This window comes from Alnus glutinosa, chromosome 4, assembly GCF_958979055.1.
Source record: "Alnus glutinosa chromosome 4, dhAlnGlut1.1, whole genome shotgun sequence".
Taxonomy (NCBI): Eukaryota; Viridiplantae; Streptophyta; class Magnoliopsida; order Fagales; family Betulaceae; genus Alnus; species Alnus glutinosa.
The window spans coordinates 33,798,417-33,815,226 of record NC_084889.1 but is presented as its reverse complement, the minus strand read 5'-3'; the positions used below and the strand labels follow the sequence as shown (position 1 = coordinate 33,815,226).

The window sequence follows — 16,810 nt, the reverse complement described above, 5'->3', positions numbered from 1 at the left end:
AGACCCACAACTTAGCCGTGGGTTTTTGTGGGGTTGGAGCATAAGCCACTCTTTTGCTAGAGGATGAAGAAGAAAAGACAAGGTAGTTGGCAATTGGCATTGTCAGTGTAGGCGAGGAGGCGAGCCAAGACGACGTGATGGAAAGAGGTGCATGCTAACGTGGAAGAGAGGGTTATGGTTAGGTGGCAATTCCACATGACACTATCAAGTTAGTTTGTAAGAAAATGTAGTAAAATTGAGAGTACTCTTGGCAGTACTCCAAGTGAAAATGATCAAAATGCAGACTTATTAGGCATTAGGACGATGGGCATAGGCCTCTAATGGTGAACCACCTCAATTTTCTTTGTTTCTCTCTTTCGTTTATGTTTTTCCTCTTTCCCCATTTTATTAAAATATTATACATTTTGGGCATTACTTATTAAGAAGAAGTTTAAGCTCACCCACGAGAAATAGTATTAGAATTTTAATTAAGTAATTAAATTTCAGAAGAGGCTAACGAGCGATATTAAAGCAAATGTCCTCAAAATGGTCGGTCTACCATTTTTGCTTTGATGTAAAAACTTTATCAATTGAAGCTTTTAAGATAAGTGATGATTTTTTATATTATCAAAGCAAATATCCTGAGTTCAAATCTTCTCTCTATCGTTCATCCCTTATTTTGATAAACGGTGTTTTAACAATCCTACATGCTTGATATACCGTGTCACAAGTGTAGGTGATTAATATAACATAATTGAACCTGATTCCTTAGACTTAAACTTTTTGGTTGAGTGATGTTCTAACATGCTACAAAGATCATAACACACCACATAATAGAAATCCTCTATTTCAATATTTTTTCTTGGCAACATTTTATGCTTGGCATTTATAGATCTTTCATATGTGATACTACATTTAATTTTGTAATCGTCATAATTCTTTACAAGGTAAATACCTTTCGGATACATGTGGTTTAACGAAAAATCAAACGGACCTCTTGATTTTAAAAACTATCGCAAATGGTACTTATAAACATTCAATAAACACAAATGATACTTTCGTCCAATACATTAAAGGCATGCCACCTCAAAACAATCAATAACTACCAAATGTCATATGCCTCATAAATTTAATATATATATATATATGGGAGTGGCTAGAGCCATCCCCCTATGGCCGGCCGGGGGTGGTTTCGGCCACCCCGATTTGGCCATTTAAGAGTGGATTGAGCCACTCCAAGAGTTTTTGTTTTTATTTTTTCTTAAATAATATTAATGAGGCATATGTGACACATGACAGCTGCTGATTGGTTTGACGTGGCACGCCGTTAAAATATTGGATGGAACATGGACGATGGTACCCTCTGCATTAATAGGATGTCTACACATACCATTTGCAATAGTTTCTAAAACTTAAGGATCTATTTGATTTCCCATTAAACCACACACACCAGAAAAAAAATATAACCCTTCTTTATGCATGTTGACAAATAGCCCAATAAAAGTGCAAGAAATCAAAATTTGAAATCAACACTACTTATCACAAAAAGTTAGCTCATTTAAATTAATATTTTATTATTCTTTCTCACGGTTAGACTCAAACTTGCCCCCCCTCCTCCAAACAAATGTGGCCCAACACATAGAATATTAATTAAAATACCGTAAAGTGTGAAGTCAAGATTTGAACTCATGATCTTCTAACACCGTATTAAATCACCATTTATTTTACAAAACTTACGCTAATAAAAAATAATACATTTAATCATTTAAATTAATATTCTAACGAAATTCAAAATTTCAAGTTTATGATGAGTAGGTATAGTTCTCCTATGTAAAATTATAGCAATCAATCTGGCACGTCAAAAAACTTACCCTATCAATGACACATTTTTACCCTTTTTTTTTTTTTCTTTCACAAAACCATTGTAAAATGATTCATTATTGGAGTAACGTTATACTGGTCTACAAATATTTTACAATCTGCTGACAGGTAACAACATGTGATTGAAGGGGTGTCAACCTGTTTTTTTTAGTGGTTAATATGGCTCTAATTATATACTGACAAGTGACAGCCTGAAACAAGTAAACAAGTTATAAAAAAAAAAATTATAGACCTGTTGGAGGTCTATAATTTAATAAGTTTATTATGATTATTAAATCATACTAATCCAACTCTCGTAGGTGGTTAAAAAGCCTTAATTGTGAGATATATGCAAAATAAGGGCCAGGATTGAAAGGGGCTGGATCGGACGGCTGAGAAGCAGGAATTAAGGATTTATGTAAGTGATTGGGCTCATCAGACAAAAAACCGTTAGAGCAGTTGGGGTTTGAGCTGTCCCCTTTTCCCGCGAAACACACAGAACAAAACAACCTTGGTCACTAAAAAGCAGGGACAAGAATAGCAAATGAAGAAAGATTTCAAAGCCAAAAAGTGGTCTTCCTTTATGAGTGAATTAATACTGGCCAGATATTAATGTGGGAAATCTGTGGGGGAGTTATCAGAAAGAACCATTTTTTGGAGTAAATCCCATCTTATCATTTAATTACCTCCATCTCTGTCCTCCTCCTCTCTTTTTCCATCACATTCCCCTGAAGAGTTTTTCCTGGAAACTTGACAGGGAATGTTTGTGTCCTCCATACGACCTACAAGATTCAAGTAAGTTCAACCTGGTCAGGTTTTATATATACTTTTTTTTTTTCTGGGTCAATCATCATTTTGAGGTGGTGGGTTACTGAAATTTGATGGAACTCAAACAAAGGAAAAAGGGTTTTTTTTTTTTTTTTTTTTTTAATGAATGTAATTAAAATAACAACGTAAAACAGAGATAAAACTGACTGCATTAATATGTGAGGGACGACATTTAATGGTATTAAGGGTGATAAATTAATGCCCTTCCGTTGCCAAGCCAAGTTCCAACCTGGGAAATGAAAAGGCAGGCAAAAATCTCCCAATTGTCATATATGTTCATTAATTTTGTCTTTTTCCTTGTCTATTATGCTGTTCATTGATCACGTACATGTAACTTTTTGGACCTATGACAGGATCAGAAGAAGATGATCAGGTGCTTGCTTTTTATTTCCTTGTTGATCCATTCAACTTCAGGGAAACATTCTGCAGAGGCTCCATCACAGAAATGGCTGACTTTGAATGGTAACCATCCAATTTTTATGTTGAACAAAGAAAGAAAAACACCAATATTCTAAGAAAAAAGAAAAGGTTCAATCAATCAATAGAAAAAGTTCCAGTATCTGGATTCCTTGTGAGGGATGACACAAAGTTATATGTACCTGCAGGTGAAAGGCCCCTTGTAATAGCGCGAGGTGGCTTCTCAGGACTGTTTCCAGAGTCCAGCTCTTCTGCGAATCAATTGGCAGTGTCTGCAAGTTTGCCGGATACGGTTCTGTTCTGCAATCTAAAACTGACAAAAGATGGAGTTGGTATATGCCTCACGGATATTAGGCTTGATAATTCAACCAATATAGCAAGTACATTCCCAAAAGGTAAAAAGACATACGATGTGAATGGAAACAAAGTGCATGGGTGGTTTGCTTCGGATTATACAATCGACCAGCTATTCAACAATGTATCATGTAAGTTGAAACACCTTTGTCTTTCTCCTATTAATTCCCTCCTATTTTGTGTAGAGGCCTCAAAACAAAAACAATAATTTAAACATACATGATGAATCAGAATCACGTTTGCAGTCATAGCCATGTATGCAGTTAACAACTTAATCTATAGCTTCTTCAAAAGTGACTTTTCTCTAATTGCTTTGTCATGATGTTTTTCAACAGTGACCCAGGGTATACTATCTCGATCAAGTTTCTTTGATTTACAATATCCTATATCCACTGTTGAAGATGTAACAGGAATTAAACCAGCCCAGTTTTGGTTGAATGTTCAGGTCTCTCTCACTCTCTTTTGAACTAATTATATAAAAAAACCTATCTTTTTCAAGCAAGCATCATCGATTGTTTCTAAAATGGTTAGGTGTTTCTTATGCAGTATGATTTATTCTATAACCAATTCAAACTCAGCCCGGCATCGTATGTTCAAAAGGCAATGAGATCTATGCGTATCAATTACCTTTCTTCTGCTGAGATTGGTTTCTTGAAGAACATGAATGGAAAAGTGAACACAGCCAGGACAAAGCTCGTCTTCCAGGCCCTCGGCGCAGATGAGATTGAACCTACAACCAATAAAACGTACAGTAAACTGTTGCAGGATCTTGCCTCAATCAAGTCATTTGCAACCGGAATACTTGTCCCCAAAGAATACATATGGCCAGTACAGCCAGACATGTATTTGGGAGCTCCTACTACGCTTGTATCTGATGCTCACAAACAAGGACTAGAAGTATATGCTTCTGGTTTTGCCAATGATTTTTTTGCAAGCTACAACTATAGCTATGATCCTACATCTGAGTACCTTCAGTTTGTTGATAATTCTAAGTTTTCTGTTGATGGGGTGCTTACAGATTTCTCTCCTACAGCATCAGAAGCCATTGGTGAGATAACCGACTGTCATGCCTTCACTATATTTCTAGAAGTAATTTACTCATTTAAAAAAATTAAAATATTCTAATGGTAGTATATATTGTTTTCTGAGTAATGGTCTGATCCTACAATGCTCTTTCCGATGCAGCATGCTTTGCAAATAACAAAAATGTTAGCAAGCCCATCAAAGGTATGATACTAAAATCTTTCTGAAAGCACATATGACAACCTTAAAAGTTTCTGGAGATGTCAAATAAAATGAAGAACAAGCTTCAATTGTGCACTAAAATTTGTACCCTTTTCAGGAAAAGTTTTGATCATCACCAAAAACGGAGCAAGTGGGATTTATCCTGGCTGCACTGATCTTGCTTATCAGCAAGCGATGGACGATGGGGCGGACATAATAGACTGCCCGGTTCAAATGTCAAAAGATGGAGTTGCCTTCTGCTTGGACTCAGCGGACCTCATGGGAGATACCACTGCGATGACTACTTTCATGTCAAGGTCTAACACTGTCCCAGAAATTCAACCAGAGTCTGGAATCTTTTCGTTCGACCTCACATGGAGCGAGATTCAAACCTTGAAGCGTAATCTTCTTCAAAATTTTTCCATACTCTTCACACATGCAAGTTTTGTGAGCTTCTAATCCCACTCACACCTAAAACTTTCGTATTTGCAGCTCAAATGGCGAATGTTTTACCAGACTTCCACAGAAACCCAGCATACAAGAATGCTGGTAAATTTACGACCCTCACTGAATTTCTTGACTTGGCTAAAACAAACGCAGTATCTGGAGTTTTGATCGACATTCAGGTAAGTTCAACTCTACTCCAACTATAAGCATATCATTTTCAAACCAATCCAAACCTATGCCATATTAAATCACCGCTTATTCTAAAATCTTAATCCGAAAGAAATAGGTCAATCTAATCATTTAATCTATATTTTAATACTCTCTTCACGTGTGGGCTCAAACTTTTCCTTAATAAGTGAGGCCCAACACGTAAATATTTAATTGAAATAGGAGGTGAATGACGGAGAGAAAGTTCGAACTCAGAATCTCTACTCTAATTCCATTATCTTCCACTTTCAGCTCCAATTAAAGTTCTTCTATTTACATACAACATACTGATACCCAACTTTCTTTCTCAGAATGCTGCGTATTTAGCATCAAAGAAGGGGCTTGACATTGTTGGTGCAGTTACCTCTGCCTTGAGCAATGCCACCTTCGATAAGCAATCCACTCAACAAGTCTTGATCCAATCTGATGACACTTCCGTGCTGTCCAAGTTTGTGAATGTCCCAACTTACAAAAGAGTGTTGTTGGTTGAAGACAAAATTAGTGACGCTCCCGAACAGCCCGTTAAGGAAATCAAGAAGTTTGCTGATGCAGTTGCCATAACAAGAGCAGCCATCACTGAGGTTTCTAATTCCTTCACCGTGCGTTCGACAAATGTCGTTGCAGAGTTTCAGAAGGCAAATGTCTCTGTCTATGTCTATGTTCTCAGGAATGAATACATCACACTCGCATTTGACTATTATTCAGACCCCATTGTGGAGATTGCTTCTTTTGATGCAGCCGGAGTTGATGGGATCATAACTGAGTACCCGGGAACTGCCAGTAAATATATGAGTAAGTGTCAAAAGTTAAGTCAGTGAATTCAGGTCGGATTCGTTGAATTCATTTCATAACAACTTCACTTGGGAAATTTCACAAGCTGCATTCTTTTTGGTGTTGCAGGAAGCCCATGTGCCAATAGCGATAAACCCGAATACAACATCCTCCCAGCTGAATCCGGTTCTCTGATTTCTTTGGTTCCTGTAGCAGTGCTGCCACCGGCAGCTGCCCCTCTTCCGCCCCTCAAGATCGGAGACATTGTCGACCCGCCACTTCCTCCGGTGGTCAACACCACTACTACTGCTGTTCCTCCTAATGCACCTGCCGTAGCCGAAGCACCCCGTTCAAGTGCATTGGCAAATGTTGCAAACATGGGTCTTTCTCTAGTTGCAATCATGGTGCTCAGCTTCTTGTTCTCCATGGAATACTAAGATGATGGATCAATTATAGTTCGTGCCACAAGAGATTGATTTGAGTGGCATATTTCTATTATCAAGTTTTGATCCACAATTTCTTGGGCATAGATGATTGTAATTTGTTTCTCCTCCTTCCAGATTCAAACGCTTTAGAGATGTGATTTAGCCAACATAAATTCAAGCTTGTGACTATCAAGATTCCATAATTCCTTGTTTGGCCATAATGCTCTGTTGGATTTCTAAATTCTTTTTCCAAGAATTTCAACTCTTTCTCCGTTTTCTAAACAACTAAAAAGAAATATTTTTGAACAAGTGAAAATAGCAGCGAAAAATCGAGCTAGATCAGTGAAGAAAGTACTTGGAAATGGTTTTGGTTAACTTACCAAAACACAATGCTATGGTATTAATTCATACAGGTTGAGTTTACAAAGCTAACAAACGTATACAATGTGCTGTACAATTTGAAATACAAGATGATAAGATAAAGATACAAATTCTTCTAATCATCCACAGTTGGGAAGTCAATCTGACTGAGTTCTTCTTGCTGATCCTGTGACATCTTCAATGGCATAGAACCTTCTGCATAGTTATCGTCAAGATCATCATCTGTTGCTGATAATTTGATAGTGGCTGAAGCTGATAGGTTAACAATCAGAACGCAAAAACAAAAACACAAAATTGAAAAACAGAAAATATAGAGGGGCTCAGGTTTCGGCTAGTCTGAGAAAGGAAAAGAGGAGGACGATCCGCCATGGCTGCGACGAATAGCCGGAATTGCCCGTAGAAAAAGGACAGAACGGTCATTTTTCACACACAGCCACCGAGTCTAGTCGCCCCGCCAAGAAACGTACCATCCTTTTCTCTTTATCCGATTTCACAGACTAAAAGCATCATCACCGGCTCTTTACATTAGGTTTTAAAGAGAAAGAAGAAGAAGAAGAAGAAGAAGAAGATGATGATGATGATGATGATGATTGATGGATTGAATCATCGGCTCCGCAGGGCATTCAGAGAAACGAGGGGTCTCTTCCTCTGAGAGCAGAGCTACTAACACAGATTACTCTTAATGTAGTTTCTAGTATCACTCGAAAGAGAGAGCGAGGCTCAGATTCGCCTTTTCTCAGACAACGGAGAACAGGCACCCGCCATGGCTGCAACAAGGAACCGCCTGTGAAAAAAGGGCATAACAGTCATTTTTTACACAGGATGCTCGGAGTCGCCCCGCCAAGAAACGGTGCCGTCTCCCAGTGCCTGATTTACATGCTGAAATCATCATCACCGCCTCATAGCCATTCAATTTTACAGAACCAAAGAGAGATAGAGAGAGAGAGTGTGTGTATGTGTGTGCGTCGGAGAGAGAGAGAGAGAGAGAGAGATGGAGAGGATCCTTTTACGTTGGTGGAAAGTGATTTCGGTAATTAAGCAAATCATCGGCTCCGCAGGCCATTCAGGTAAGGGCCACCGGCCTCCAAAAGAGGCCGCGGCCTCCCTGAGAGCAGAGCCTCATACTTAAACTAATGAGAGTGAACCCTAGACCGGGGCGCCAGAGCAAAATTTATACTACCACCCTCCTTTTCCATCATCTTGTTCTATTCCATGTTTACCCTTCTTTATCCGTCCTTTTAGGTTACGCCGTAAATAACAAAGTTATTTGTAAATTCGCGTAGGCTCGTATTCGGTCCGATTATTAAATAAACGGCTCTTAAACACGAAATTAAATTGAATTATTAAATGGTATATATTTTTTTAAAATTTGGCTTAATTCGGTTAATGCTAGTAAGCAAACTCGTATAAAACTTAAATCACTTATTAGGCTCCACTCGTGTATATTTATTAATATTTACATTTATATTAATAAAAATAATTTATATAATGTAAAAATAATTAATTGTATATATTATAAATATCTAAGAATAAATTAAATAACAATAATTAATATATATTAAGTAACAATAATTTATTGATTATATATATATACACAATAATTAATTAATTAGTTGTTCCATTTGTGAAATATTTAAATGAACCAAATTTAGACAAATAATATTCTCTCCGAGCTCGGCTCATTTACAGCTCTAATATTTTAGAGCGTTGTGACATGGCAAATGAGGGTGATTTTGTCGATCAAAAATGGCAGGTTCCCTAAAATTTCAAAATATTTAAAATTCTTAAAAGTATTTTAGATCATGTTTAATAACTTGTAAAGGATCTTATTCACGTAATAGTTTTGTTTAGAGTATTACATTTTTATTTTCCCTATAAATCTCATCACAAATTAAAATGAGAATTATTGTTTCTCTACAATTAGATTATTTAAATTTCACTAAAATTCGTCGGTTTAAAAAAGAAAAAAAGAAAGGCTATCATGAGACCCGCCTTTTCTTAACATCCCAATGTCTATAGCCAAGTTTTAAGGGAACATAATCCTATTAACTAACATGACACTCTTATCAAATTTAATTGTAATTTTATTCTGAAAAAGTTCAAATAACCCACTTAAATTACCATCTTATTGTTAATGTACTCCTAAAATTATCAATTGTGTCAATGTTTTTTCCTAAACTACTAAAAAATATCAATGTTCTCTTAATGACAAAAATATCATTCATAAAATTATTAAAATAAAATAAAAACTAAAAATAATATAAAATAACAAAAATTTATACCAAAAAAATAATAAATTAAAAAATAAAAAACTGTTTTTTTTTTGTTCGTTTGTTTATTTATTTATTAAATAAATAATTCTCAGTTTTTTTTCATTTGTTTTTTTTAAAAAAAAAATTGTTCTTTTCCTTTTTTTTTTAGTTTAATAAAAAACTGGTTTTTCTTTTTTCTTTTTCGTTTGTTTTTTTTTTTAAAAAAAAAAATTATTTTTATAATTTTCAGCTATTTTTTTCGTTTGCTTTTTTTCTTTTAAAAAAAAAATCATTCTTTTTCGTTTTTTATTTAATTTGTTTTTAAAAAATAATTTTTGAAGTTTTTTATTTTTAGTTTCTTTTTTATTTTTTAGTTTTAGTTATTTTATTTTTTAGTTTATGAGGAAATTTTTGTCTTCTTCAAAAAAATGTAGGGTCATTTTTGTCTTTTTATTAGTATTAGTAAAAATATTAATATTTTTTGATAGTTTGAGGGGGGATATTGACACAATTTGTAGTTTAGGGGTACATTGACAATTGAATGGTAGTTTGAAGAGAATATGTGGGCTTTTTTCTCTTTTTTTTTTTATTTATTTATTTTATTATTATAGCAAAAATTGTAATATGACAAACATTTTTCTTGAGATCGTAAAAAATTGTGGTAAATTTTGAAGTGGAGTTAAAAATGGTAAAAAAATTTAAAACATAAAATTTCAAAAAATAAACATCGAAAAACACAATAAAGCTAGTAGTACATAATAAGGTATTGGAATTTTACAGAAACGAAAAAAAAAAAATGAGCCCTCCAAATGCATTCACAACCCTCCAAACAATTTCTACGTTAGTTGGATGCACAATTATTTTACAATGGTGAAACAATCCAAACCGCCTTTTATTTTTTTTATTTTTTTTTCTTTTTAATAAAAATTGATCCAAAGGGTTATTGAATAAAAATATAGTTTCCATTGTTATTTTTATTGATATGCTTAATTTTCAAATTTTTTAAAAAAAAAATGCTAGAGGTACCAAATATTTTACCAAGAAATAAGTACTAAAATGATGTAAAACTTTTTCATTGGTATCTATAACATTTTTTTTATTAATTGTTTTGACCATATCCAATAAATAAGCTTCACAACATTTTGGTAATCATCTATTTTCCGACAAAAAACTGCTCATCGGTTTTTTTTTTTTTTTTTTTTTAAGTTTTCAGTTTTTTGCTTTCTCTTGATAATTTTTTAAGTTTTATTTATTTATATTTTTAATAAATTTATATATTTTTTTTTATGATTGACATGTGATGTAATCTTATTAGCGCTGACGTGGCATTTAATGGAATCTTTTAAAATTTTGAGATATGATACGTTTACAAGATTCGTACAACTTTTTATACAATTCTAACAACTTTTTTTTAAGAGCAATCATTGGATATTTTGGACCCACACGTAAAAAAATAAATCTAATAGTTAATTGAAAAAAAAGTTGTTAGCAATTGCCAACTACAAGAGTTGTGACAAAAGTTGTACAACAATCATTTTTCATTAGGGGTGTGCAAAACCCGCAATCCCCGCCCCACCCCGCCCCGCAGAGGACCGGGTTTTCAGGTTTTTTTGCGGGTTAGGGTCTTAATTTGAGAAATTTATGCGGGGCGGGTTGCGGGTTTAGCCTTTTAAAAAATGCGGGTCCCCGCCCCGCACCGCACAAAGGAGAAAAAAAAAAAAAAAAAAAAATCATGTTTCTTAGAATTTTATCTATAATTAATAGAATTTTTAGTTTAGTTTACAAGGCTAATTCCATGGAAAATGTTCTTGTATGGAAATAAGAACGATTGAAAGATATGTGTCAACATGTCGAATGACTAAATTTAAGGAGTTTTGAAATTATAATTTTTTTCTTTAATGAAACAGAGTTGATTTCCTAAAAATTTGACTTTGCTTTCATAAGATTCTGTGAAAAATTAATATGAATTTAATTTTTTTATTAAAAAAATCAGTACTTTTTCGAATTTTTATTTTTTACAAAATAAAATCAAAATTACATAAATGCCACTCAAAATACCCGCCTCGCCCGCGCGAACCCGCCCCGTACGGTTAGTCTTTATCAAGTGCGGTTTGCTGGTTGGAAATTTCCAACCTGCAAAGGTGCGGGGCGGGGCCAAAAAAGGCGGAAACCCGCACCGCCCCGCCCCATGCACACCCCTATTTCTCATAATCTTTTGTCACCTCAAGACACAATTCTTGACCATCTTGCCTATTTGACAAAAAAAAAAAATAAAAAAAAATAAAAGGTAAAAATAAAAGTAAAAGTTGCCACGTCGGCAAAAGTAGTCAAAAGTTGTGTCATATCTCTAAAAATTTTAACCGAATTTGACTGCATAAAATATTTGTAAATTAAGCTAATCACATAAATTTTTAAATTAATTTTAATACTAGAACGATTGATTTGTAATTTTGACTATTCACATATATTAATGGTTCATTTTTTAAAAAAAATTATATATATATATATCGAAAAGTAATCGTGCAGAATTTATCAGCTATATACAAATTATAATTAAATTTAGTACAAATTCGGTAGGGTATTATAAGTAATGCTATACATCATTTCTTTGTCTTTTTTTTGTCACCTCAAAATTGATGTGATTCTTAAAATTACCATTGAATTTTTAATATATGATTATTGAATCAAAAATTCAATAGTAATTTTAAGAGTTGCTTTAATTTTGAGAGGATAAAAAGTGATATACAGCGTTATTCGGTATTATCGGGAGGGATGGCCATCGATCAATCAAAATTTTGGAGGGAATCGTCACCAGTGAAGGGTCTTCTCACACAGAGAATCGTTTCAGAAAGTGGGTCTTCTCAGTCTCTTCTCCGTCAGACCCTACGAAGCTACTGCTACTCCGTGATCTAAGTCGACTATAAAGCTTCCACTGCTAACTTCTCAAATGCTTACAGACAGAGAGACGCTCCGAACCAGATCACACACAGGTGAGTTCTCCTAACTTGTAGGCTTTTCCCCCTTCACTTCTCTCTCAGCCTCTGAGAGCTGTGACAGGCATCAGCCACCGCCGTGCCGGGTTGTTGACCCACCCATCGTGGTTGTCGGACTCCGTCATTAACAGGGAATCTGTTATTGTTATTCGGCGTCCTATATATTTCCATGATGCCCTCTTATTTTTGTCTGTTTATTTGCAATTACATTGCTTCCAAAATTTCTCGACATTACTTTTTCATTTCGTGTTCATAGATGTCAATGTTTACGACACCACGGAAGATCCCCGGGCAGACCGACTACGACGAGGAGGAACATGTTGCTGACCTGAAGTCCCCCCGGGCAACCATAGGCTTGACTGAGCCCCACTGTGGTCTCGCATCAAAACCAGAATCAGAAGGAAAGAGGCGAGCTTCTCCAATGGAATCCTCACCAATCAACAACCGATCGTCCCGAGGAGATGAAATTTACGAGGAAATGTATAACGACTTCATCCAGATGAAAAGGCAGTACGAGGTTTTGTACCAGCGTGCATCTAGTCGCCCCACTGTCCCCCGGGACCCTATACGCGAGATCATGGACATACTTGACGATCTCATCGGGAGCTTGGAGTCTGGGATTCCTATTTTTGAGCGTGTGATTACGTCACCGACAAGAATCGGGAACGAATGCTCCTGAAAATGCCGGACGGGAAGCGACGGCAATGGCTAACTTCTTTTATTTAGAGAGACGGGATTATTATGTTGGAGTGACGGTGTGGCTCGCCGGTGATGGCGTTGGGCGGTGGGTGGGCGCTTTCTTCAGGAAAGCGGGAGTTGGAGGATGGTGCGGGTTGTAAACCGTGGGCGTAATGGTCTTGTGAATATGTGGTCATGTGTTGTTTTATTTCGGCATGTGTTTTTGTGTTGTATTTAATCCTTGTGAATCAATGAAAAGACATCCAAGTATGTGAGGAAGCCATGTTCCCTTGAGAGCACTCATAAAGTCATAATAAGTTATTTAAATTTAGTTTTTTTCTATATTTTTAACGAAACATTAAAAAAAAACTTCAATTTAAGAGCATTTTTAGTATATTTAGGTTATTTTTGCGAGTTAATTTATTTAATTAATTTAAAATGAGTCACCAAGTTAGGGGTGTACAAATTGTTATAACTGACGGTTATTGGCTAAAACCGCTAACCACCTAGCGATTATTCAATAACTGGTAGTTTTAAAACCGCTTTTCAACTTGAATTTTGGACCAATTTTGGACTGGTTTTGGGCCGAATTTTGGCCCATTTTGAGCAGATTTTTATTTTTCAAAAAATAATTTAATACTTTTTGAACTTTTTGCCTTTTCCTTTTGGTACTAAATTAACGAACCTAAATAAAAATCCAAAATATTTATTAAAAAAAATACAAATACAAAACACAAACAAATAGCCACATAATCAAATGACCAAATCCAAATCATTATAAATCCAAAACCAAAAACCAAAAATATTCAATTCATCAAATTCTTCCAATAAGCAAAAATGACTCCTTACTTCAATCTCAGGCTCCATTGGATCCTCGTATCTGAAGCTAAATATTTCGTAAGGCACATTTTAAGAGGCTTATTGAAAATATACAGTTCTAAAATCAAAGACTCAATCTCCCCATACACAAGCATAGAAATATGCACAAAAATAATTCAAGTAAAAATGGCTAATGGGCTAAAGGCTAATGTCTGGAACCCAGATGCAGTAACTACAGCTACAATAATGGCAGATCAATAGAGAAATTTCAAAACATGAAAAAAAAAATCATCATATCTGAAATGATAAAAGCCCCAAGCCAAATCAAGTATACAAGCACATAATATGTCACAGATCTGTGATCCACAATAACAGATCTGTCGATGTATAACAAAAAACATCTGATAAAATAGAAAGTAGCATTAAAATTTTAAAAGAATGCTCACCTGAAACCAAGAATCCAAAGGCGGTGACGCAATGAGAGAGAATGGCTGGAGAACGACGGAGGCGAAAGGCGACGAAAGGCAGCGAAAGGCAGTGAGACTGAGAGAGAACGACTGGAGATTGGATGGTAGATGAAATTGAAAGTTTCAACTTTCAAACCCTAGGTCCCTAACGGCGTAAGACTGAAGTGTTGAACTTGTTGAGTAAAAAATGAAAATGTGAAATACTGATTAGTGATTCAGTGAAATGAGTGAATACCGAAGTTAAACGGCGCCGTTTTGGTATTTTTAAATACCAAAACGACACCAGCCAGCCCATCCTCTCGCGAGTCGCACAGGAGTATTATTATTTTTTATATATTTTAATTTTTAATATATATAATATTTTTTTAATTTTTATAATATATAGGAAAGTGGTTATTAACCGCTTTTCGCAAATCCTATAACTGCTTTTGTGCGGTTAGCAGTTTCAAAACGGTTATAATTGCTCCGTTTGTACACCTCTACGCCAAGCAATCTCACCAATTTGGTGAAAAAGATTTGATGAGTAAATAAGATATACCACTTGCTAACACTCATTGAAATAATAAAAGTCTGTTAGTGTTTTTTTTTTTTCTTCTTTTTTATCTTTATCATTCATTCACCACACAACTTTATATATATATATATATATATGAAACAGTGATATTAATGGGATAAGGTGGTAATGCAATTGTTGTGCTTTAAAAAAATAGATGACTAAAGTAAATAAAAGTGATTTTTAACTAGTAAAATTTAACGAGGTTATAATGATTTATTTGTTTTTCATTTATCAAAAGTTAAATTTAACATACATCAAAATTTTTCTTTAATTTTTTTTTTTTAAAAAAATGTTTAAAAGAAAAATTAATTTTTTTAAAATATTCTTTTAGGTTAAATAATTCACATGTACAAGTGGTTACACTTTAAATAAAAAAAAACCATTTCGGTTTGAAAAAATGACGTATAATACGTATCTTCAATAAAAAAAAATTCAGTTGGCATTTCTTTATAGCTTCCCTCCATACTTTTAAGGAACCGACCTTGCACAACAAGTTGTGTAAGAAGCTTTTTCCTTTTTTTAATGGTCATTCACGTCGACCTTCCTTAAAATGCTAACACCTGTTCGGAATCGTATTTATTGTTGTATAATATATGATATCCATACTTTTATTGCAACATAAAATGAGAAAATATTTAAAAAGAATTTTTTTTGTCCTACGTAATATTAAAAACATATTTAGCTAATGTGATACAGCGACATGTGACGAATGCCCGAACAGAAGTAACAATTGAATTTTTTTCATTAAAGTATACTGTTTGTCTATTTATTTTGTTTTTTCTACTTTTTCTGTTTACTATTTCTTTTCCTTGTTTGAAATCGTGCAGAATTCATCAGCTATATTATATACAATTTTTAATTAAAATTCGAGTACAAATTCAGTAGGGTATCACTGTATTAGGGTCATCAATCAATCAAACATTTGCTGCGTCGTTGTTGGTTTTTGGAGGGAAAAATTCAAGAGAGAATTCAAAAATTGCAACGAAGGACGTGCCTGTTCGCCGGTCTTCTTAGCTTTTTGGTGAAGGGTCTTCTGACCACTGTCTTCTCAGTCTCTTCTCCGTCAGACAGTACGCAGTTACTGCTACTCCGTGATCTAAATCGACTTTAAAAAGCTTCCACCGGTACCTTCTCAAATGCCTACAAACCGTGACGCTCCGATTCAAGTTCAACCTCCAGTACACTGTCGACGACCACGCTGGCCCATACATACCACGACGGCTCCCCGAACCAGATCACAGACACTGGTGAGTTCTCCTAACTTTTAGGCTTTTCCCCTTTCTCTCGGCCACTGAGAGCTTTGACCGACCTCAGCCACCGCCGTGACGGGTTGTGGACACACCCATCGTGGTGGCCGAGCTCTGGTGGTCGGACTCGGTCTGCGTCCTGTATATTTCCATGATTCCTTTTTTTCTATGTTTATTTACAATCACATTGCTTTTCCACGTCGTGTTCATAGATGTCAACGTCTACGACACCGCGGAGGAGCTCACGGCAGACCGACTCCGACTCCGACTCCGACTCCGACTCTGACCAACATGTTGTCCTGAATTCCCCCCGGGCAACGGTAGACTTGACTGAGCCCCACCGTGATCTGGCATCACAAGGAAGAAAGAGGCGAGCTTCTCCAACGGAATCGTCAGGAAGCAGCGAGCGATCGCGCCGACGACATGAAGCTTTTAGGAAAATATATAACGACTGGTCCTACATTAAAAGTGGGTGCGAGTATATGATGAGGGAGATTGAGAGGATGAGGGACCCTGTGGTCAAGATCATGGACATAATTAACCATCTTTATCTCGAGCTTGAAGTCCCTATGGATACCTATTTAAGAGCGTGCGAGTACGTCACCGATCCGAATCGAGCACGGATGCTCCTGAAAATGACGGATGAGGGGCGACGATACTGGCTTACTTCTTGTATTTAGAGAGACTGAAACTGCTGTTTATTGCTTCCTTTGTCTTTTCAGAACTGCCATGGTTTATAAATCTGTTTATTTAATCCGATTGTTCCAAGCTTATTCCATATTATGCGTGTTCGCCGGTGGGTGGCGGTCCCGTCCGCCGGTGGTGGTGTTTGGTTGATGTGGTTGACCGCATGTGGCGGCAGACGGCAGTGCTAGCTGGCGGCGGGCAGCGTCAGCATATATTTA

General features: G+C 35.7%; 3 protein-coding genes across 3 annotated transcripts; all 3 read left to right on the top strand.

The window, feature by feature from the left end:
- The first annotated feature begins 3,017 nt into the window (after positions 1-3,017).
- Positions 3,018-6,611, top strand: LOC133867381 (glycerophosphodiester phosphodiesterase GDPDL6). The gene is made up of 9 exons (XM_062304120.1): positions 3,018-3,129; positions 3,273-3,569; positions 3,774-3,883; positions 3,985-4,486; positions 4,624-4,665; positions 4,781-5,062; positions 5,155-5,288; positions 5,628-6,108; positions 6,217-6,611. The coding sequence occupies exons 1-9, from the start codon at positions 3,033-3,035 to the stop codon at positions 6,522-6,524; spliced, it is 2,253 nt and encodes a 750-aa protein (XP_062160104.1). The 5' UTR covers positions 3,018-3,032; the 3' UTR covers positions 6,525-6,611.
- Positions 6,612-12,117: 5,506 nt separating this feature from the next.
- LOC133865551 (uncharacterized) lies at positions 12,118-13,065 on the top strand. The gene is made up of 2 exons (XM_062301971.1): positions 12,118-12,135; positions 12,395-13,065. The coding sequence occupies exon 2, from the start codon at positions 12,395-12,397 to the stop codon at positions 12,815-12,817; it is 423 nt and encodes a 140-aa protein (XP_062157955.1). The 5' UTR covers positions 12,118-12,135; the 3' UTR covers positions 12,818-13,065.
- Positions 13,066-15,608: 2,543 nt separating this feature from the next.
- On the top strand, positions 15,609-16,644 carry LOC133865532 (uncharacterized). Its single transcript, XM_062301955.1, has 2 exons — positions 15,609-15,905; positions 16,118-16,644. Exons 1-2 carry the CDS (start codon positions 15,795-15,797, stop codon positions 16,583-16,585), a joined length of 579 nt encoding a protein of 192 aa, XP_062157939.1. The 5' UTR covers positions 15,609-15,794; the 3' UTR covers positions 16,586-16,644.
- Positions 16,645-16,810: the final 166 nt, after the last annotated feature.

Bases quoted from the DNA above. Each gene is read 5' to 3' on its own strand.
- LOC133867381 (XM_062304120.1), top strand. From the start codon at position 3,033: ATGATCAGGTGCTTGCTTTTTATTTCCTTGTTGATCCATTCAACTTCA. The intron at 3,130-3,272 runs GTAACCATCCAA...ATGTACCTGCAG, and splicing joins GAAATGGCTGACTTTGAATG to GTGAAAGGCCCCTTGTAATA. The intron at 5,063-5,154 runs GTAATCTTCTTC...TCGTATTTGCAG, and splicing joins CGAGATTCAAACCTTGAAGC to CTCAAATGGCGAATGTTTTA.
- LOC133865551 (XM_062301971.1), top strand. From the start codon at position 12,395: ATGTCAATGTTTACGACACCACGGAAGATCCCCGGGCAGACCGACTAC.
- LOC133865532 (XM_062301955.1), top strand. From the start codon at position 15,795: ATGCCTACAAACCGTGACGCTCCGATTCAAGTTCAACCTCCAGTACAC. The intron at 15,906-16,117 runs GTGAGTTCTCCT...TCGTGTTCATAG, and splicing joins GAACCAGATCACAGACACTG to ATGTCAACGTCTACGACACC.